Source organism: Anomaloglossus baeobatrachus, chromosome 2 (genome assembly GCF_048569485.1).
Source record: "Anomaloglossus baeobatrachus isolate aAnoBae1 chromosome 2, aAnoBae1.hap1, whole genome shotgun sequence".
Taxonomy (NCBI): domain Eukaryota; kingdom Metazoa; phylum Chordata; class Amphibia; order Anura; family Aromobatidae; genus Anomaloglossus; species Anomaloglossus baeobatrachus.
The window spans coordinates 297,505,434-297,529,353 of NC_134354.1; the positions used below are offsets into that span (position 1 = coordinate 297,505,434).

At 50.6% G+C, this 23,920-nt stretch overlaps 1 protein-coding gene across 2 annotated transcripts in view; it reads right to left on the reverse strand.

Moving 5' to 3' along the window:
- Window positions 1-23,515, reverse strand: part of SYNRG (synergin gamma) — a 179,586-nt gene extending 156,071 nt beyond the window's left edge. For both annotated transcript variants that reach the window (XM_075335855.1, XM_075335854.1), the window contains exon 1: window positions 23,420-23,515. In XM_075335855.1, coding sequence (XP_075191970.1) covers window positions 23,420-23,460 — 41 coding nt within the window. In that variant the 5' untranslated portion in view covers window positions 23,461-23,515. The remainder of the gene's footprint in view (window positions 1-23,419) is intronic.
- Window positions 23,516-23,920: the final 405 nt, after the last annotated feature.

A 23,920-nucleotide genomic window follows, 5' to 3' on the forward strand; every position in this document is an offset into this window, starting at 1 on the left:
GACCACACGTACGCATGTATGCTCCACACGTACACACGGTCAATGGCAGAACACGCACGTGAACGCAGACCCATTGATTTTAATGGGTCTACGTGTGCCTGTGTCTCCGGTACGTGAAGAAAAGGACCAAACACGTACCGGAGACAAGGACGTGTGAAAGAGGCCTACAAAATATATTTCACTGTGTCAGAATGGCTGCAGCCAGGAATCTAAGTGATAGATCCTTAGATTCAGAATCTTTATGACTACATTACTTTATGCCTACATTATTCTGCTCTCAGATGAGGTAGCAAAAACCTGCTGACAGATTCCCTTTAATGAATAAAAAAAAAATACTTAATGGGAGAGATTCTTTAAAGGTCACTTTACAAACAGCGACATCTTTAGCGATGTCACTGGTGAAAGCACCCGCCCCCGTTGGTTGTGTGTCACGAGCAAATCGCTGCCCGTGGCGCACAACATCATTAGTCCCCGTCACACGTACTTACCTACCTAGCGACGTCGCTGTGGCCGGCGAACCTCCTCCATTCTAAGGGGGCGGTTTGTTCCTGCGTCACTGCGGCGTCACTAAGCGGCTGCCCAATAGAAGCGAAAGGGCGGAGATGAGCGGCCGGAACATCCCGCCCACCTCCTTCCTTCCTCATTGCTGGCTGCCACAGGTATGATGTTGTTCCTCGTTCCTGCGGTGTCACACGTAGCGATGTGTGCTGCCGCAGGAACGACAAACAACCTGTGTCCTGCAACAGCAACGATATTTGAGATTAGAACGACGTGTCAACGATATGGTAGGTAATTTTGATCGTTAGCGGTCGTTCGCGCGTTTCGCATGCAACGACATCGCTAATGAGGCCGGATGTGCGTCACGAATTCCGTGACCCCAGCAACATCTCGTTAGCGATGTCGTTGCGTGTAAAGCCCCCTTAAGTTTAGAGTGAGCAACCATTTAAGCCAAGAAAATAAAGTTTCACTTATATTTTTCTGACAAAATTTAAAATTATTCTGCTCAGTTTATAACACTCTATATATACCTGTAACAAAACAGGTTAATTCCGCATTCTCTCATGATGTGATGACTGTGCTATTACACAGCAATAAATAAGCTACAGAAATCAGATCATTGCTGTAGCTGGAAATTGAAAGATTTTTATTTCTCTGAGGGCTAAAAAAATAAATAAATAATCGAATACTAAATCAAGGAGCTAATTGCAGCAGTGCATCTAAAGCTAGTCATACACCAGCTAACTAACTAGCAGTTATATTCATTATTCCTAGAAAAGCAGCCTGCTAGGCACTCAGAGCACACGTGAGCCGAGATGAGCAGGCCTGAACAGTAAAGTTTGGTGCTCGTACCAAACTCAGACTTTTAAAAAAATAAATAAATCAATGTTAAAGTTTGGAGTTCTGGTGGCTTAGGTATGCTGACAACTCAAATGAGCATCGCTGTGCTCTGGTGTGCTCGGCCCAGTGCGAGCTGCAAGCAGCGTTTGAATGGCTCGCACTAGAGGCAAAAACAGTGTAATCAGATGTGGTGTGTGCAAAAAAAAAAAAAAAAGTGAAAAACACCTTGCCCACCTAACCCCGTAAGTGTTGTTTATGGCTGACTATAGGTGGGCTTAACTGCTCAATCAGTGATTTCCAATAGGGTTCAGCTCAAGTCTGGGTCCCAAACTGAACTTTAGGCTGGTTTCAGACGTCGGTGTTTCAGGTACATGTGACATACGTTTTTAAACACGGATGCCACATGTACCCATGTTATTATTTTCTGTTACTCACATGGCCGTGTTTTCACACGGCTCGTGTGACCTCTCATGACCCCGCACGCACACACGCAGGCATTTCCGTTTTTTCTCCGGCAGTACGGGTGTCACACAGATCGCACACTGATGTGATCCGTGTGACAGTGTGCCACATACCGGAGAAAACTCGGGTCTTTTTAATAAAAATATTTTCTATATTTACCTGTATCTAGCGATTCTGTCTTCAGCTCTGCTGCCTCCCGCTCATTATACTCACTGAATATTCACTGCACTGAGGAGCTGGAAGCCGGAGCAGCGCGGGGGACTTCAGTGCCAGGGACCACATCGCTGGGTGAGTATACAGCAGTTTTTGTGTCTGTGTGTGTGTGTTCAGTGTATATACATGCATGTGCGCTATGTGTGTGTATGTGCTCGGTGTATCCATGTGTGTCTGCTATGTGTGTATACGTGCTCAGTGTGTGTCTGTCTGTGTTGAGAACCTGGAAGCCGCAGTATAGCGGGGACAGCATCGGGGACTCATCTCAGTTCCCAATGAACTCTGATGAACCCGTGAAGCTGTATCGCGGATGTCGCGGGGGTCATCAGGATGTCAGAGTTCATTGGGAACTCCGATGACCTCCTGGATGTCACTGTGCTTGCAGAATACTTAGGCTATGTGCGCACTAGGCTTTTTTTCACGCTGCGTTTTTATGTGCGTTTTTGTCTAAAAAACGCACCCGCGGCTAAAAAAACGCGGCAAAAACGCATGTGTTTTTGACGCGATTTGGTGCGTTTTTTGCTGCGTTTTTGCTCACTGCGTTTTTAATCAGTGCACAATGCCATTAAAGATTGTTGATGAAAAAAAAAAAAAAAAGTCTGATGTCATTTCCTTCTTCAAAATGTTCATTGTATGCAGGAGAGCAGACAGCTGCAGAACTAGTGTATGCAGGAGAGCAGACAGCAGCTGCAGAACTACAAGGCTCAGCATCCTCCATCCAGGACTGTATGCAGTTTTTTGCCCAAAAAGAAAAAAAAAATGACATGGGCTTCGCCATATTGTTGTATGCTAGCCGGGTACAGCAGGCAGGTACGGGCTGCCCCCAACCCCCAGCTGCCTATTTGTACCCGGCTGGGAACCAAAAATATAGGGAAGCCCTTTTTTTTAAAATTATTTCATGAATTTCATGAAATAATTTTAAAAAAAAATGACGTGAGCTTCGCCCAATTTTTGAGTCCAGCCGGGTACAACTAGGCAGCTGGGGATTGGAATCCACAGTGCAGGGTGCCCATGCTTTCTGGGCACCCCCGCTGTGAATTGCAGTCCCGCAGCCACCCCAGAAAATGGCGCTTTCATAGAAGCGCCATCTTCTGGCGCTGTATCCAACTCTTCTAGCTGCCCTGGTGACGGGTGGCTAGCTAGGTAATAATGGAGTTAGGGCTAGCTGTATATTATCAGCTAGCCCTAAGCCCGAAATTCATGGTGTCACGCCAATATTAGACATGGCCACCATGAATTTCTAGTAATGATAAAAAAAAAACACAACACAGAGAAAAATATTTTTATTAGAAATAAAACACAACACAATTAGTGACTCCATCTTTATTGAAATAAACCCCCCTCCGCAGTAATCCTGGGTCAGGGTCCCGCGCCGTCCAATCAGGATCCAATATCATCTGATCGGTTTGCTGGAAGGCAAAGCGATCAGATGATATGTCAGGATCAAGTGCCTGAATCGCATCACACATCAGCTGATTGTATAAAAGCCGATTATACAATCAGCTGATGCATCAGTAGAAAAAAAAAAAAAAAAATAATACTCACTTATGTGCTGTGGTGATTACCGGCAGCTCCTGGAGCGATCGATTGGACAGGAGTCTGATCCTATACGATCGCTGCCGGAGCTGCCGGTAATCAGCTGATGAAGTCCCCTGACGGCAGGATCAGCTGATAGCCGGCCGAAAAAGCCGGCGAGACTACGATCAGCTGATGCGTCAGGTGACTGCATCAGGTGATCAGCGCCAGGTCCTGCAAGCAAGGTCCTGCCCCGGGGAGACTGCACACAGCCAGAGCGGCGGGACCGGGAGGTGATGGGAGCGGGCATGGCACCGGGACCCTGCGGACAGGTGAGTATATGACGAAGGGAATTTTGTTACTTACCGTAAATTCCTTTTCTTCTAGCTCTTATTGGGAGACCCAGACGATTGGGGTATAGCTACTGCCCTCTGGAGGCCACACAAAGCACTACATTAAAAGTGCAAGGCCCCTCCCCCTCTGGCTATACCCCCCCGTGGTATCACGGGTTCTCCAGTTTTAGTGCCAAAGCAAGAAGGAGGAAGCCAATAACTGGTTTAAACAAATTAACTCCGAATAACATCGGAGAACTGAAAAACCGTTCAACATGAACAACATGTGTACCCGCAAACAACAAAAAAACATCCCGAAGGACAACAGGGCGGGTGCTGGGTCTCCCAATAAGAGCTAGAAGAAAAGGAATTTACGGTAAGTAACAAAATTCCCTTCTTCTTCAGCGCTCTATTGGGAGACCCAGACGATTGGGACGTCCAAAAGCTGTCCCTGGGTGGGTAAATAAATACCTCATGTTAGAGCTGCAAAACAGCCCTCCCCTACGGGGGTGTCACTGCCGCCTGCAGGACTCTTCTACCTAAGCTGGCATCCGCCGAAGCATAGGTATGCACCTGATAATGCTTGGTGAAAGTGTGCAGACTGGACCAGGTAGCTGCCTGGCACACCTGTTGAGCCGAAGCCTGGTGACGTAATGCCCAGGACGCACCCACGGCTCTGGTGGAGTGGGCTTTTAGCCCTGAAGGAACCGGAAGCCCCGCAGAACGGTAGGCCTCTAGAATTGGTTCTTTGATCCATCGAGCCAGGGTGGCTTTAGAAGCCTGCAACCCCTTGCGCGGACCAGCGACAAGGACGAAAAGTGCATCGGCACGGCGTATGGGCGCCGTGCGGGAAATGTAGATTCTGAGTGCTCTCACCAGATCTAGCAAACGTAAGGCCTTTTCATACCGGTGAACCGGATGAGGGCAAAAAGAAGGCAAGGAAATATCCTGATTAAGATGAAAAGAGGATACGACCTTAGGGAGAAACTCCGGAATGGGGCGCAGCACAACCTTGTCCTGGTGGAACACCAGGAAGGGAGCCTTAGATGACAGAGCTGCCAGCTCAGACACTCGCCGAAGCGATGTGATTGCAACAAGAAACGCCACTTTCTGCGACAGCCGAGAAAAGGAAACTTCCTTCAGAGGCTCGAAGGGCGGCTTCTGGAGAGCAACTAGTACCCTGTTCAGATCCCATGGATCTAACGGTCGCTTGTACGGGGGCACAATATGACAGACCCCCTGCAGGAACGTGCGCACCTTAGGAAGACGTGCTAGACGCTTCTGAAAAAACACGGATAGTGCCGAAACTTGCCCTTTAAGGGAGCTGAGCGACAAGCCCTTTTCTAACCCCGATTGCAGGAAGGAAAGAAACTTGGGCAATGCAAATGGCCAGGGAGACACTCCCTGAGCAGAGCACCAGGACAAGAAAATCTTCCACGTTCTGTGGTAGATCTTAGCCGAATTCGACTTTCTAGCTTGTCTCATTGTGGCAATGACTCCCTGAGATAATCCAGCAGATGCTAGGATCCAGGACTCAATGGCCACACAGTCAGGTTCAGGGCCGCAGAATTCTGATGGAAAAACGGCCCTTGGGACAGTAAGTCTGGTCGGTCTGGCAGTGACCACGGTCGACCGATCGTGAGATGCCACAGATCCGGATACCACGACCTCCTCGGCCAGTCTGGAGCGACGAGTATGACGCGGCTGCACTCGGATCTGATCTTGCGTAGCACTCTGGGCAAGAGCGCCAGAGGCGGAAACACGTATGGGAGCTGAAACTGCGACCAATCTTGAACCAAGGCGTCTGCCGCCAGAGCTCTTTGATCGCGCGACCTCGCCATGAATGCCGGGACCTTGTTGTTGTGCCGGGATGCCATTAGGTCGACGTCCGGCACTCCCCAGCGGCGACAGATTTCCTGAAACACGTCCGGGTGAAGGGACCATTCCCCTGCGTCCATGCCCTGGCGACTGAGGAAGTCTGCTTCCCAGTTTTCTACGCCTGGGATGTGAACCGCGGATATGGTGGATGCTCTGTCCTCCACCCACATTAGAATGCGCCGGACTTCTTGGAAGGCTTGCCGACTGCGCGTCCCTCCTTGGTGGTTGATGTATGCCACCGCTGTGGAGTTGTCCGATTGGATTCGGATCTGCTTTCCTTCCAGCCACTGTTGGAAGGCCAGTAGAGCAAGATACACTGCTCTGATCTCCAGAACATTGATCTGAAGGGTGGACTCCTGCGGAGTCCACGTCCCCTGAGCCCTGTGGTGGAGAAATACTGCTCCCCACCCTGACAGACTCGCATCTGTCGTGACTACTGCCCAGGATGGAGGCAGGAAGGATCTTCCCTGAGACAATGATGTGGGAAGGAGCCACCATTGTAGAGAGTCTTTGGCCGTCTGGGAAAGCGAGACTTTCCTGTCCAGGGACGTTGACTTCCCGTCCCATTGGCGGAGAATGTCCCATTGAAGTGGGCGCAGATGAAACTGCGCAAAGGGAACTGCTTCCATGGCTGCCACCATCTTCCCTAGGAAATGCATGAGGCGCCGCAAGGGATGCAACTGGCCCTGCAGGAGAGATTGCACCCCTGTCTGTAGTGACCGCTGCTTGTCCAGCGGAAGCTTCACTATCGCTGCTAGAGTATGAAACTCCATGCCAAGATACGTTAGTGACTGAGTCGGTGATAGGATCGACTTTGGAAAGTTGATGATCCATCCGAAAGACTGTAGAGTCTCCAGCGTAGCATTCAGGCTGAGTTGGCATGCCTCCTGAGAGGGAGCTTTGACCAATAAGTCGTCTAGGTAAGGAATCACCGAGTGTCCCTGAGAGTGCAAGACTGCTACCACCGCCGCCATGACCTTGGTGAAGACCCGTGGGGCTGTCGCCAGACCAAATGGAAGAGCTACGAACTGAAAATGGCCGTCTCCTATCACAAAACGTAGAAAACGTTGATGTTCTGTAGCAATTGGCACGTGGAGATAAGCATCTTTGATGTCTATTGAGGCAAGGAAGTCTCCTCTGGACATTGAGGCAATGACAGAGCGGAGGGTTTCCATCCGGAACCTCCTGGCGTGCACATGTTTGTTGAGCCGTTTTAGGTCCAGAACAGGACGGAACGAGCCGTCCTTTTTTGGAACCACAAAGAGATTGGAGTAAAACCCTTGCCCTTGTTCCTGAGGAGGGACTGGGATAACCACTCCTTCCGCTTTTAGGGAATCCACCGCCTGCAGCAGAGCATCTGCTTGGTCTGGACGTGGGGAGGTTCTGAAGAACCGAGCTGGAGGACGAGAATTGAACTCGATTCTGTACCCGCGAGACAAAATGTCCGTCACCCACCGGTCTTTGACCTGTGACATCCAAATGCCGGAAAAGCGGGAGAGCCTGCCCCCGACCGGCGATGCGGAGGGGGGGGGCTGGAAGTCATGAGGTAGCCGCTTTGGAAGCGGTACCTCCATTTGCTTTCTTGGGGCGTGTGTGAGTCCGCCACGAATCTGAGTTTCTTTGCGTCCTCTGAGTCCCTTTGGACGAGGTAAATGGTGTCTTGCCCGAACCTCGAAAGGACTGAAACCTCTGCTGCCACTTTTTCTGCTGAGGTTTGGGTGTTCTGGGTTGTGGTAAAGAGGAGTCTTTACCCTTGGACTGCTTAATGATGTCAGCCAATGGCTCGCCAAACAGTCTCTCTCTAGACAAAGGCAAACTGGTTAAACATTTTTTGGAACCAGCATCTGCTTTCCAGTCCTTTAACCACAAGGCTCTGCGCAAAACTACCGAATTGGCGGACGCCATTGAGGTGCGACTGGTAGATTCTAGGACCGCATTGATAGCGTAAGACGCAAACGCCGACATCTGCGTGGTAAGGTGCGCCACTTGCGGCACTGCTGGATGCATGATAGCATCCACTTTTGCTAAGCCAGCTGAAATAGCCTGGAGTGCCCATACGGCTGCGAATGCCGGAGCAAACGACGCGCCTATAGCTTCATAGACAGATTTTAACCAAAGGTCCATCTGTCTGTCATTGGCATCTTTAAGTGAAGCGCCATCCTCCACTGCAACTATGGATCTAGCTGCAAGTTTGGAAATCGGGGGGTCTACCTTTGGACACTGTGTCCAGCGCTTGACCACCTCAGGGGGGAAAGGGAAACGCGTATCTTTAGATCGTTTAGAGAAACGCCTTTCTGGGTGAGCGTCGTGCTTCTGGATTGATTCTCTGAAGTCAGAGTGATCTAACAAAGCACTCAATTTACGCTTGGGATAAAGGAAACGAAACTTTTCCTGCTCCGCAGCCGCCTCTTCTGCTGAAGGGGCTGGGGGAGAAATATCCAACAGCCTATTGATGGCTGAGATAAGGTCGTCTACCATGGCATCCCCATCCGGGGTATCCAGGTTGAGAGGGGTTCCAGGAGTGGATTCCTGATCACTCTCATCAGACACATCACAGGGAGACTGATTGCGCTGAGACCCTGAGCAGTGTGAAGACGTCGAGGGTCTTTCCCAGCGAGCTCGCTTAGGGTGGCTGGGGCCATCATCTGAGTCATAATCCTCGGCCTGTGAAGCCGGGGACCCCCCTGTGGGCTGGATACATTCCAAGTAAGGGGGACCTGAGGACAGAGGCCTCGCCGTGCCCAGAGACTGAGCCCCATGCATAGATTGCAAGGTCTCAAGGATTTTTGCCATAGATACAGACATATTATCTGCAAAAACTGCAAAGTCCGTCCCTGTCACCGGGGCAGAACTTACAAGCGTCTCAGCCTGGGTCGCTACCTCTCCTGACTCCGGCTGGCGAAGCAGCACCGGGTCGGAGCATTGCACACAATGGGGGTCATCAGAGCCTGCTGGTAGATTAGCCCCACATGCAGCACACGCAGTATACACAGCCCTTTTTGCCTTGGCCGCCTTGCGTTTTGAGGATGACATGTTGCTGCTTCCACAGAGCGATCTGGGATATGCAGCCAGAAGCGCACCTCACAGTGCAAGAAATACAATATCTATATATCTGTACCCAGTACACTGATACACAGTGAGGCACTAGAGGGACCAGCACAGAAAAATCGCTTACCGCCCGCTTAAAAAGCGGGTGTGTGGTCGCCAGATAGCCCCTAGTCCAGGTCTCCCAGAGCCTTGCGTCCTTCCTCCAGCCAGGCATGCATGTAATGGCTGCCGGCGTCTCGAGAGAGGAAGGGGGGCGGGCCCTGGGCGTTCCTGGCCAAGAGCGGGAAGCCTGCTTCCCTCTGTGCCAAGTGAGAGGGCTGGAGCATGTAAATCAGGCTCCAGCCCTCGTCGCTGCTTGCGAACAGCGTCTCTCCCCTACCCTGAATGACAGGGTGGGGGCGGGAACGAAACGGAGCTGCCGGCGTCCTAGGCCCAAAAAGCCGGGGACTAAAGTTATAACCGCCGCCGCCGTAAAAGCGCGGACGGCGGATCCCCGGCGCACCACAAGTCACAGCAGCGCCGCCCGGTCCAGAGGGGGTCGGCGCTGCGTTCCCAAACACAAACAATCCCCCAGTAATCTGTAGGGATACCAACTCCACGTTGCGGTCCCCGGCGCACTATAACACCCAGCCAGCCCGGAGTGTGTCTGTGCCTGCCGGGGACACAGAGTACCTGTAAGATGCAGGGCCCTGTCCCTGATCGTACTCCTGCTCCGAATCCATCAGGTTCTAATGGGTCTGTGGATGGAGCCCGGCATCAGAGCTGAGAGGCCGGCAGGATCCCACTTCCACAGAGCCCTACCAGGGGATGTGGAAGGAAAACAGCATGTCAGGCTCCAGCCCTGTACCAGCAATAGGTACCTCAACCTTACAACACCATCCAGGGGTGAGAAGGGAGCATGCTGGGGACACTATAAGTGTCCTCTTTTCTTCCATCCGAAACAGTCAGCAGCTACTGCTGACTAAAATCTGTGGAGCTATGCATGGAATGTCTGACCTCCTTCGCACACAAAGCTAAAACTGGAGAACCCGTGATACCACGGGGGGGTATAGCCAGAGGGGGAGGGGCCTTGCACTTTTAATGTAGTGCTTTGTGTGGCCTCCAGAGGGCAGTAGCTATACCCCAATCGTCTGGGTCTCCCAATAGAGCGCTGAAGAAATTTTTTTTTTTCTACTGTTCACTTTGGTTTTCGCCGCTGCCTCCACCTCCCGCCCAGACATGGCGCCGCACGGAGCTGACATGCACAGGACGGGAGATGGAAGCGGCGGTGACGGTACCGGGAGGATTCATGCTTCTGTGTTTACCAACAGAAGGAATCCTCTTCCTGTACACGTCACTGTAGTGCCCACCCCTTGCGTGTATAGCTGCGTTTTTAGTCATAGAAACGCGGCTATATGCGTTATTCATTGCGTTTTTAACATCTCATTGAATTCAATGAGTGAAAAACGCAGTGGAAAACGCAGAAATAATTGACATGCTGCGTTTTTGTGGTCACCACAAAAACGCAGCTAAAAAAAAACGCTGTGTGAGGACAGCACTTCTGAAAACCCATTGACATTGCTGGGGAAGCAATGTCACTGCGTTTTCAGCACAAAAACGCGGTAAAAAACGCCGCTAAAAACGCGGCAAAAACGCCTAGTGCGCACATAGCCTTACCTGTCCCCGCGATGCTGTCCTCGGCGGTGCTGTACCCAGCGCTGCTCTGGCTTCCAGGTCCTGAGTGTGGTGAATAATCGATAAATATAATGAGCGGCAGCAGCTTGTACAGCTTGTCTAATTCATGACAAGCTGTGATGTTCCATACGGCAAACATCTAACTCCACGACTGGAGTGAGATTTCTGGCATAGTGCATGGAGGTGCATGCCTCTCGTCAGACGCTCTAGATTAATTTGTGCACCTCTTTATGAAGAAGGAGCGTTTTACCCAAAAATGAAATCTTGATTGTTATAGCTAAATAGGAAAGGGTTCTTTACAGTTAGAGCAGTCAGACTGTAGAATGCCCTACCACAAAAGGTAGTAGAGGCAGATACTATAACAGCTTTTAAAAAAGGGCTAGATGATTTCCTCAGTACACAAAACATTGTTGGTTATAAATGACTTAGTGACTAAATGTAGAACTGGTGGAGGAAGGTTGAACTAGATGGACCTAGGTCTTTTTTCAACCTAAGTAACTATGTAACTATGTATGTAACTATGAAGCTTCGTTTTAATACTGATTTTTATTTACTAAAATAAAAAAAAAAAAACCCGAGAAGAATCACTATATGGGCTAAATTATGAAGACACCTACACATTACTCCTTGAGGAGCTTTTATGACATCCTATTTTATATCCTTAAGCATTAAAGGGAACCTAAGAGCTGATACATTATGCCCGAATCACAATGCCAGTCAGGTATGATCTGAAGTCCTGCAGAAAAACACACCTTAGGCTACTTTCACACTTGCGTTTAACGGCATCCGTAGCATTGTGTTGTGTGGCACATGCAACGGATGCGTTGCATATAGTGGCACAACGGATGCTACGGATCGTACAAAATAACGCAATCCGTTATACGTTTTTTTCCTTCACTTTACACATCTGGGCTTGCGCAGTTGTGTAAAGACGGATAAGTTAATGGAATCCACCACCATAGGCGTCAATTATAAAAACAACGGACGCCAACAGATTCCTACAGGTTGCATTTTTTTTGACACTCCGCCAAGCGCAGAAAAACACTACATGCAGCGTTCCATCCGCCCGGCGCTCACTGGCGGTCAGCGACAAAACAACTGATGCACCGCGGGGAGGATGCAACGGAAGATCATCTGTTGCTATCCGTAGCTAATAGAAGTCTATGAGGAATAAAACGGTTTCCTGCAACTGTTACCGTAATTCCTCAAGGCTGCGGATAGCAACGGAAGCCGTCCAACGCAAGTGTGAAAATAGGAATTACTACCTACCGGTAATGATGTTTCCAGGATCCATCATGACAGCACCACAGGAGTTGCTTCCTCCGCCCTCTACAGGGACAGGAACACAAGAGGTTAAAAACCCCTCCCAACCTCTCCAGTGACTTTCCAAGTACCACACCAGGATGGGTATAACACCACGTTTATTCATGCTTGAGCTACATACAATGTAAATGCACACGCAGTAGAAACAAAGGGAGGGAAATAAGGGTGCTGACATGATGGATCCTGGAAACATCATTACCGGTAGGTAGTAATTCCTATTTTCCAGGACCACATGACAGCACCACAGGAGAATACCAAATTAATTTATCCTTAGGGGAGGGGAACTACTGCCTGGAGCACCTTCCTACCGAACGAGGTCTGGTGGGAGGACAGAATATCCAACTTGTAGTGTCTACAAAAAGTGTTGGGACCTGACCAAGTGGCAGTTTTGCAAATCTGGTCTAAAGAAGCTCCAGCCCTTTCTGCCCATGTGGTAGATAGTGATCTAGTGGAGTGGGCTCTAAGGTGATCTGGCGGGGTCTTACCCGCCAATTGATAGGTTGAGGATATTGTGGATCTAACCCATCGAGACAGGACAGCCTTAGATGCCGATTTGCCTCGATATTTTCCCCTAAACTGAAGGAATAAGGTGGAGTCCAATCTCCAGTTCCGGGTGGCCTCCAAATAGCTCAGTACTGTCCGCTTCACATCCAAGGAATGCAGACGCTGTTCCTTTTGGTTCGTGTAGTTGTGGCAAAAGGATGGCAAAACAACTTCTTGTTCTAGGGTAGCAGAGGAGACCACCTTGGGGCGAAATGTCGGATCAAGTTTCAGCACAATCCTGTCATCCAGGACCTGAAGATACGGCTCCCTGATAGACAAAGCCTGTAATTCACCAATCCGCTTAGCCGTGGTGATGGCCACTAAAAACACCATCTTGAAGGACAAATGTTCCATCGAAATGGTAGACAAGGGCTCAAAGGGAGAATCACAAAGGCCATTGAGCACCAAGGTCAGATCCCAGGGAGGCACTGTGGCCCGAATTGTAGGGCGAAGGCGCTGAATCCCCTTCACGAATATGGCAATCCAGGGATTGGACGTTAGTGGCATGTCAAAGAAGACGCTGAGCGCTGATATTTGGACCTTCAAAGTGCTAGGCGTAAGACCCTTGCGGAACCCCAGTTGCAGGAAATCCAAGATTTTCGGAACATTAGGCCGAGAACTGTCAGCAGGTTCTTCACCCAAAAAGGAGCAGCATTTCTTCCAGATTTTCCCGTAGATGGTTCGGGTAATCTGCGTACGACTTGCCTGGAGTGTAGAGATGACATCAAGCGACAAGCCTTTCCGTCTCAGGAACCGCCCTTCAAGATCCAGGCCGACAGCTGAAGGTGAGCCAGGCCCGGGTGAAGCACTGGACCCTGGCTGAGGAGATCGCCCGTCAGGGGAAGGAGAACCGGATCTGCAACCGACAGGTTTCTGAGTAAAGAGAACCAGCTCCGTTTGGGCCAAAACGGGGCTATGAGAATCACATGGGCGCCGTCCTGTTGAATCTTCCGGAGTACCCTGGTGAGCAACGGCAGGGGTGTAAAGGCGTACACCAGTCTCATGGACAGAGGCTGGGCCATGGCGTCGATCGCAGCCGGAGCATCCCGGGCATTCAGAGAGAAGAAGATTTGTAGTTTGGTATTGGTCCTGGACGCGAACAAATCTACCTGGGGCGTTCCCCATCTTTTGACCAGATCCTGATATACACTGTCCTTCAGCTCCCATTCCGAGGGGTCGATCGTGCGCCTGATCAGGAAGTCCATGAGATGGTTGTCCGAGCCCCTGAGATGGATAGCTGAGATGGAGAGAACCGTGCGTTCCGCCAACTGAAAGATCCTGCAGGGGTGGGTGGCGAGAGCCCCCCTGATGACGAAGGAATGCCACCGCCGTAACATTGTCCGAGAGGATCCGAACATGGCGACCGTGGAACAAGGGAGGAGCCGCCTGTAGAGTCTGCCAGACCGCTTGCAGCTCCCTGAAATTGGACGACTGGGTTGACACCTCCAGGGGCCACCTGCCTTGAAAGTAAAGGGAGTCCACATAGGCGCCCCAGCCCGTCTGACTGGCATCGGTAGTGAGCGTGACGGATGGCGAACAGTCCCACAGAACGCCCAATTGAAGATTTTTCCTGCACATCTACCATCTGAGACTTTGAATGACCTGAGGGGGTCAGGGAAATCTTGCAATGGAGGGACCAGCGGGACCCCACAGTGTAAGACAGGATCAGCTTTTGGAGTGGCCTGGAGTGAAATTGACTCCAGCGAACACATTGGATGCAGGAAGTCATCATGCCCAGGATGCTCATGGCCTCTCTGACGGAGAACTGGTTCTTTTGGCCGAAGGTCCAGATTTTCGACCTGATGTCGACTACTTTTTGAGATGGCAAAAAGGATGTTCGCGCATCGGAATCCAGAAGAATGCACAGAAACCCCTTTCTCGTCTCCGCCCTGAGATTGGACTTCTGATCGTTTATGATCCAGCCGAGGGACGTCAGCAGAGTCAAGGTGGTGGCGATCGTCCTGGAGAGCTCCTCCGGGGAATCCGCCAACAGCAGAAGGTCATCCAAGTAAGGGACGATGGACACGTTGGATCTTCACAGGTGCGCCACAACTTCCGTCGTTATCTTCGTGAACACCCTGGGAGCAGAAGAGAGACCGAATGGAAGGCACCGGAACTGGAAATGATACATTACTCCGTCCCTCTCTAACGCAAACCTCAGGTATTTCTGGTAGTGTGGGTGAATGGCTATGTGGTAGTATGCGTTTTTCAGATCTACCGTGGCCATGACGGAATGGGTGTTGAGAAGAGGGATGGTGGATTTTATTGATTCCATCCGGAATCTTTTGTACCAGACTCACCGATTGAGGGGCTTTAAATTTATGATCGTCCGGAATTCTTCGGTCGGTTTGGGAACAGAGAATAGGGAAGAATAGTGGCCCTGGAACTGTTCTGAGAACGGAACTGGGAGGACTGCTCCGGTGTGAAGTAAGGTATCCATATCCGACCATAGGTGGTTGGCAAGGGACTGCGACTGCGGTTTCGTCAGGAGGAATCTGGTTGGGGGGGTCCCTGAAAATTCTATCCGTAGACCTTCCCCCACCACTTAAAGGACCCATGGATTGGAGGTTATCTGTTGCCAGCTTCCCAAAAACTGGCTGAGCCTCCCCCCGATAATGGCGTCAAGATCTATCCTGTTTCCTGCGGGGTTCGAAGTGGGGTTGTCTATCTGGGCCGCCCCTATGGAAACCCCACCTGCCCGTCTTACCCCTACCGCTATAGTCCTGCCTAGCGGGCCGAAACCTCCGGGAGGGAAGGGAACGTGGGGGTCTAACCTCCGGGAAACTGCCCTTTTTATCTTTTTCATCTAGAGCAGGACCGAACACCCGGGCACCGGAAAAGTGGAGGGAGCACAGCTTATTTTTGGACGCTCCGTCACCAGACCAGGTTTTCAACCATATGGCCCTGCGGGCAGAATTAGTAAGGGCCTCATTCCTGGCAGAAAACCGCACAGACTCAGCGGAAGCATCTGCCATGAATCCTGTCTCTAGGGACGTTATCCCGAACCTGAGTTTCCAGGTCTGATAACCAACGGGACATAGACCGAGCCACGGAAGTAGCAGCAATGTTGGCCTTAATGGTGGCTGCAGAAGCCTCCCAAGCTTTTTTAAGAAGGCCATCAGCCTTCCTATCCATGGGGTCCCGGAGACCCGAGGAGTCCTCAAATGGAATTGACGTCTTCCGTGCGACTTTTGCCACGGGAACATCAATTTTGGGAACATCCTCCCATTCCTTGATGTCGTCGGGTTCAAACGGCAGTCTGGCTTTAAAGTCCCTGGGAACAAGCAATCTTTTCTCCGCCTCCTCCCACTCGGCCAGGATCATTGCACGCACATGGTGATTTCCTGGAAAGACCCTGTGGCGCTGAGACCTGAGCCCCCCAAACATTTCATCCTGTATGGTCCGTGGCTTTTCCGTATCCTCCACCATCATAGTTCTCCGTACGGCACGGAGTAACTCATCCGTGTCGCCTGCGGAAAATAAGTAACGACGCTCTTCCTCAGGCAAGGGACCCAGGACCTCATTTTCCCCTGGGGAGTCGGAGTTCCTGGACATCTTATCTTCCTCTGAGGACTCTAACAGATGGCGTGGACGTTTTTGTGCAGGAGGCGCCGGGGGCTCTGGTGGGGGGACGTGACTTGCAACGACAGCCTGAACCTCCTCCCGTACCATGGACCTCATGTCCGACAGGAGGGTAGTCTGCTCTTCAGAGATCAATTTTGTAATACAGGTCTCGCAGAGCTTCTTAACACAGGTGTCAGGGAGTTTAAAATCACACACCGCACAACGTTTAACTTTAGCGGTACATTTCTTTTTGGGGATGGTGCCAGAACCCACAGAAGAACCTCCACCCTGCAAAAAAGAACAAGGCTCAGACAAGTCTCCTGGCTACAGGGCAATGAAACCCTGAAGGACTGACACTTACAGAGACCTGGGCATCCTTAGGGGTTTTAGTCTCGGATTCCTTTTCAGCCATCACAGGCAGTGCTGGAGTGCAGCCTAACGAAAAACAATGTACCACCCCCCTACCCTTCCAGGTTTTTATTACCTGAGTGAAGGGCCCAGGTAGCAGTCCGAGTCCCGTTTCGAAATTCGCGCCAATTTTCCGGGGCCATACTAACCCGGAAACCGGAAGTGCGGCGCATGCGCTGGCGTTCTCCACGCTGTGCCCGGAAGTCTCGCGTGGCTGGAGGCAGGAGGCCGAGAGCCCTCCCCTCGGAGGGAAGCGGCAGGCGCCAGGAGCTGCAGCTCGACCGGCGCGGCTGAGGGACCCCGTGCAGCGAGGTGTCGGCCTGGGGCGTCTTGACAGGCCGGAAGGAGAGAGACCGGAGCCCCCCCCTCGATCCACCTGGACCCCGTACATCCCGGTAAGTTCCTACATCCGTCCTGTACAGGGACAGGAAAAACACTGGAGAGGTTGGGAGGGGGAGGGGTTTTTAACCTCTTGTGTTCCTGTCCCTGTAGAGGGCGGAGGAAGCAACTCCTGTGGTGCTCTCATGTGGTCCTGGAAAGTACCCTTAAAAGCAGCAGGGTACCGAGCTGTGATGAAGACTAGCTGAACAGGCGGGTCCCTGGAGGCTTCTCTCTACCCACTGCCTGGGATTGAAAGGTCTCTGCCTACATGTGTTTATACAGAGAGCTCTAATACCCCAAGGCAACTGGGCTTGGTTCCCAGCAGCTTTTAGGTCTTGTTCCCACCAGGGCTGTGGAGTCGGTAAGCCAAACCTTCGACTCCGACTCAGACTCCGACTCCTCAAATTCTCTTGCACCGACTCCGACTCCGACTCCGACTCCGACTCCTACATATATTGCTTATAGTTAGGTGAAAAATTTATTGTAGTACATGAATATGTGTATGTGAACATCAGACATTTAATAATTTTTATGATACAATAATCAAGATATTTGGATAGAACATAAAATATATTTATTGGAATACAACTTTAAAACACAAACTGTAATAAATTGTAAATATGTAATACACTATGTAATATACAGTAGATTACATATATATCTTGTGTGTGTATATACACTATACTATAGATACTATATACTATATACTATATACTATAGATATATATATATATATATATATATATATATATATATTACATATTTACAATGTATTAGTTTTTTGTGTTCTAAAGTTGTATTCCAATAAATATATTTATGTTCTATCCAATTATCTTGATTATTGTATCATAAAAACAATTAAATGTCTGATGTTCACATTGTACTACAATAAATTTTTCACTTAAATATAAGCATTATACTAAATATTATTTAGTAAAATATTCAGCACATTCTGCATTGCACTCCTGTCCCCAATTTATTATATATTTTAGGAGTCGGAGTCGGTGCATTTTATACCGACTCCGACTCCACCAAAATGAGCTCCGACTCCGACTCCACGACTCCGACTCCGACTCCACAGCCCTGGTTCCCACTTGCGTATAACATGAACTATTGCATGGCATTTGGACCTAGTTTATTCAATGAGTCAGTGCTGATCTGTAATTTTTTTGTCAGCTGCAAGTGGCTTGAAGAAAAAAAAAATTGCAGCATGCTGCGTATGGCATGTACAGTGTATCGGTTAAGATTCACCAATGTAAGTCTGTGTGCGAGAAACACCCCCCCCCCAAAAAAAAAAAAAAAAAACAGGCAACACATGGCAAGTCCGCATGATAAATCACACATTAGCCTACCACTCACATGACGTATGGGATACCAAATGGAGTTAACTTGTATTTTTCTGGATGGGAATGAGACCAATGTTTTTTATACTCAAGTGTGAGTGAACCCTTAAAGCATGTTTTTCTCTGAAACAACTGAGGGTCTCAGTCAGAGATCCTTGGCTAGTCTAAGGGACGGAGGGATTTGTCTCCCTCTCTCCTCTGTTGCCAGCTATTGCCACTCTCGTCCTGCACTCGTGGTACACTGGTGTAATGCGAGTGCAGTGTGATTTTTCTCTCGCCCCATAGACTTGAATGGGTGCGAGAGAAAACAGGATCGCATTCAACTCGCAGCATGCTGCGATTGTTTTCTCGGTTTGATTATGGCTGAGAAAATAAATCGCTCATGTGTGCTGACACACGGGCTAATATTGGTCCGAGTGGAATGCAATTTTTTATCGCACTCCACTCGCACCGATTTTCATGCCGTGTGGTTTAGGCCTAATACACACAGTCCATGTAAAATGACGGACAAGTGATCACACCATGTCAGAAAAAATACAGATGCCAGACATTCATGCAACATCGATATCTGCAAGAGGTGTTAAGTTGGGGTCACACATAGCGACACAGCAGCGATCACGACCAGCAATCTGACCTTATCAGGATCGCTGCCGCGTCGTTACATGGTCGCTGGTGAGCTGTCAAACAGGCAGATCTCACCAGCGACCAGTGACCAGCCCCCAGCCAGCAGCGACGCGTGGAAGCGATGCTGCGCTTGGTAACTAAGGTAAATATCGGGTAACCAAGGAAAGCACTTCTCTTGGTTACCCGATATTTACCTTAGTTACTAGCGTCCGCTACTCTCACGCTGCCAGTGCCAGCTCCCTGTTCCCTGCACTCCTAGCCACAGTACACATCGGGTTAATTACCCGATGTGTACTCCAGCTACGTGTGCAGGGAGCAGGGAGCCGGCACTGGCAGCGTGAGAGCACACCGCTTAGCGCTGGCTCCCTGCACTCCTAGCCAATGTACACATCGGGTTAATTACCCGATGTGTAATCCAGGTTGTGTAATCCAGGTAATCCAAGGCCAGGTCGTTGCTGGATGTCACACACAGCGTGATGTCACAGAAAATGGTGACGTAGCAGCGACATCGTTGTCGTCGTCGCTGTGTGTGACACCACCTTTAGACAGACTGGCCTGTCTGGGGGCTGGATTTTATATACCTGTGGCAGCAGAACTGAATGATAAGCCAGAATTCAATGATTTGGAGGCATTTCCCCACTGTTTGTCCTGATGCAGCATTTCTATTCTCACCACCCTATAATACTTGACTACAGAAGAGAGTTGTCAATAATAGGTGGAATGGACAGAAAGGGAAGCTCTTATGGAACATATCCAACTACTAATATAATGATATAAAGAGAAAATAGGGCAAAATTTAGATATGACCTAAGACACACAGCGAGAAAAATGGAGCGAGTGGAATGCGATTAAAAAAATTAAAAAAAAACGCATTCCACTCAGACCAATATTACTCTATGGGACAGCTCCCATGGGTGATTATTTTCTCAGCCCTAATTGAACCGAGAAAACAGTCGCAGCATACTGCGAGTGTAATGCGAGCTTGTTTCACTCGCACCTATGAAAGTCTATGGGGCGAGAGAAACATCGCACTGCACTCGCGTTACACTGGGGTTGTGACGCCCTGGCAAAACCAGGAAGTCACAGATAGGCCCCCACATAACACCCTTCCCTCACTTAGGAAACACACAGCCGACCTGAAACCCAATTCACCCCCCCTTAGGGAAAGATGGACACACCAGTGGGCGGGACCAGGTGGTTGGACACGCCCACCCAGGGGTTTTGACAGCCCGGGGCGGAAAAACAAGCAGTTTCTGTAGTTCAAGTGGAGAGGAGTGTGGGCTGGAGCTAGGTGTAGCTCCAGCAGAGAAAGTTCAAGTTGAACGATGCCAGGGTTGGAGCCCTGGTTCCTTTGGCTAGGTGGCAGACGGTGGTCTCCATCAGCAGAAAAACGGGAAAACAGCTCAGCAGATCCGAGGTGGACCGGGACAGGGTTGTAGCCCGCCGGTACCGACCCGGGGAACCAACCCGGAAACCGTAGCACAAAAAGGGGGTACTCGAACTTTGAAGCCAGGACCGGAAACCAGCGGCTTGGTTAATTAACAGATTGAGGCCAGGATTATAGGTCCTGTCCCACCCAAAGTCCCTCATAGAAGACAACAGCTCACCGACAGGGATAGGAGGTCACCGCCAGGGCCCATAGATCCCACGGGCTAGCGTCTGCGGGCATGACTCCTTAGGCCACATCCAGCCGGGAGCGGACCCCTGAGTTCCAGACCAGGCAGTCCACCATACACAAAGTCAGTGCAGAGGAAAAGGACAGAGATCACCAGCCCGGGTTGGGGACCTGAATGCAACCGGCCGTGGCGGCCGGCCACCAGCACCTTGGTTTACCAAAGACTCGTGTGGTTCATTTACTGTGAGTAACCAAAATATTCCCCTGCTGTCGCCATACCCTGCACAAAGACACTGGGTCTCGGGGCCACCATCCCTACCCACGGAGGGGTTAACATCCAGCTGCCACTACATCTCCCCCGGGTGCCCCACAACAGCAGCGGTGGTGTCCCACCTCACCACACACCGTGGGTGGCGTCACAAACTTAATACGGCCTAGCCCGTACATCTACATCCCCCCTTTTATTCGGCGTGTCCGTGAGACCCCTGGGTCCGGAGACCCTCGAGCCACCCCCTTAGGAGGCCCGGATCCGAGCAGTGACGGCTGCTGGCGCGGGGCGGCACAGTGTAATGTGAGTGCAGTGCAAAAATCGCAATAGCCGGCAACGGAGGAGAGAGAGGGAGATAAATCCCTCCCTCCCCTCCTCAGTGCTGGCCCTCCCCTCCTCTGCAGCTGTTGTCTGATTGCACGATTAAGAGTGGCAGTGAGACTGTAGGAGGTTTGAGGGGTGGAGTCTGGGCGGAGTCCCAAGGGGGCCCGAAACTTTTGCCAGTATAGGGCCCTGAAATTCCTAGTGGCGGCCCTGTCCTCTCTGCCTGCAGTGTTTGGACTCTCACCATTGCATTCTGTGCGCAGACAGTGTCACCCAGGAGCGGGGGCCATAGATCATGTCAGCCTCCCGTCTGTCACACTGCTCCGTGTAGGGTCAGCACAACATCATGCAGCTGCAGAGCCCCGTGTGGCATGAGCGCTTCACAAGTTCTTGAGCGTAAATACCAAATAAAATTGTTGGGGGTTTTTGTTTTTTTTTTTTAAAGAATTGTCAAAACTGACTTGTGAATTTCCCAAATGCACATTAATCTCTTTATTTTTTTTACTTTGCAAAATTGTGTGGAGCAAAAAAAAAAAAATGCAGTGTGTGAATAAAGCCTTAGGAGTTAAGAAAGTGTATTATAAAACTATTGATTATACACCAAACAGCCTTCGCTAAGCTAACTAATGCAGCGCTCTACTTTGTGCTTTCACATTATTAGCAGTATTGTAAGAGAACAAAACTTTACTTATTTACAAAGAGTGAACAGAAACACTACGGTATCACTTACCAAACAATCAACACTGGATCGCAACCCCCTGTATCTGCAACAATGCGTGCGATCTGAAGCCACATAGGCTCCATTACATGGAAATCTACCAAGTATAATACAAAGCAAAGACCAATAAGTCACAAAATGTACTAGTGACGTTTTGAAGAAACAAAGATGTTATTGGATTGCATGGCTGAGTTAAAAAAAAAAAAAAGAAATTATAAATAAAATGGCTGTTTAAGAAAATGACGACAACGTTACAAAGCCAAAACCCCTATCACACATCTCTGGTTCCCAGCGCAGCAGAGGAGGTCACTTGCTCAATATATAATTAAAGACAAGGAAACAACTGTCTGAGCAGCTCTCCATCTATGGTTACTACCAACACGTGTACTGAAGCCATATCTTTACTAGGACCAGACATATATTTACTAAAATCCTTAAATCCAGTTGGATTCCAAGTCCTTTGTTTCCATGGAAAGCCACTTCCGACAGCGCACAAGCCATTCAGGAAGCCTGCATGCTTGGCCCAGGTGAATGTACCCTAAGAAGCTGTATCGGGAGCACTAATAATATTCAATGGGCAATGCCTAATAAACAGACTCGTCAGTGGACAGGCACTGGATCTGCAGCTCAGCAAGGATAAAAAGAGAAGGTGATGGATATTTAGTGCAGATTACACTATATAACAACCTGTATGTTGTATAGTGAGTAGGAAAACACCTGTCAGTCATCTGGAGCAGGGAGAGGTCGGCCGGGGGCGTCCTCCAGCCACCACCGGTCGGCCGGGGGCGTCCTCCAGCCACCACCGGTCGGCCGGGGGCGTCCTCCAGCCACCACCGGTCGGCCGGGGGCGTCCTCCAGCCACCACCGGTCGGCCGGGGGCGTCCTCCAGCCACCACCGGTCGGCCGGGGGCGTCCTCCAGCCACCACCGGTCGGCCGGGGGCGTCCTCCAGCCACCACCGGTCGGCCGGGGGCGTCCTCCAGCCACCACCGGTCGGCCGGGGGCGTCCTCCAGCCACCACCGGTCGGCCGGGGGCGTCCTCCAGCCACCACCGGTCGGCCGGGGGCGTCCTCCAGCCACCACCGGTCGGCCGGGGGCGTCCTCCAGCCACCACCGGTCAGCCGGGGGCGTCCTCCAGCCACCACCGGTCGGCCGGGGGCGTCCTCCAGCCACCACCGGTCGGCCGGGGGCGTCCTCCAGCCACTACCGGTCGGCCGGGGGCGTCCTCCACCCACTACCGGTCGGCCGGGGGCGTCCTCCACCCACTACCGGTCGGCCGGGGGCGTCCTCCACCCACCACCGGTTGACTCAGACACATCACCCTGGCAGGTTTCTCTGAATCACAAGAGGATGTCAGCTTGCGTGCAGGCAGACTCTGATTCCTACTGCCCATGGTTCAGACAACATGGATATGACGACATGTACAAAAATAATTGCAAGAAATAAATAAAAAATGATTTACTGACATCACGTTAGTAAGGTCAAAGCATCATGTAGTGGTGACACTGACAGGTGTCAGGCAGGCACATGACAGCTGTCACATCATTTCTTTGTCATTTAACCCTTGGTGACTTGTCTTTTTCACCTTTTTACACTTTTCATTTTAAAATTACTTTGAAAATTGCATTCAAATCAATGGGATAGCAGATGCAGAAAGCACAAAGGCCAGGGGATCAGAGACATATGCCCCATAGGTGTTTGTGTAAGAGCCCCCAGTGCCAGTCTAGGAAGAAGGCATGGAAGCTGACGCTTTTCTGTGCGACGCTTTGTATTTCCGGAGAAGAAATGTCGCAGTGACCTCTCCCCTCACACATACACTGATTGCCAGTGCCACCAGCTGTGCACTCACCTGCCGCTGCCCGTCCCCCCGGCTCCCGGTCGCATCGCCATCTTTCCGTGCTGTAAATAGACACCAATACCACTTCCGGCAACAAAGAAAGAGTCACTTCCGGTCTCGTCTAGGACGGCGCAGCAAGTTTTGTGAGGGAGTGAGCTGGTGTGTGAGAATGGCGCTGAATTCGCCGTCTGTGCGACGGGCAGCCGCAGTGGTGTAGGTCACCACTTCCGACCAGCAGGTTTTACTATGGACGTGTAGTGATGTAACCCGCTGCCTCCATACCACTCACGGGAGCCCCTGCCCCACGCCGGGGGTCCCTGCCCTCCTTCCCCCCATGCCAGGGGTCCCTGCCCCCATGCCACACACCTTACAATGTATCCATTTACACCCTTCACTACATTTGCTGTACAAAGGCTTTCTTGCTTTATGCTTTCAGCCATCTGTAGATTGAGTCTTCCCATTCGCTTAGGCTTTTTTCCAATAATAATGAAATAATCATCCTTAAGCTACTTT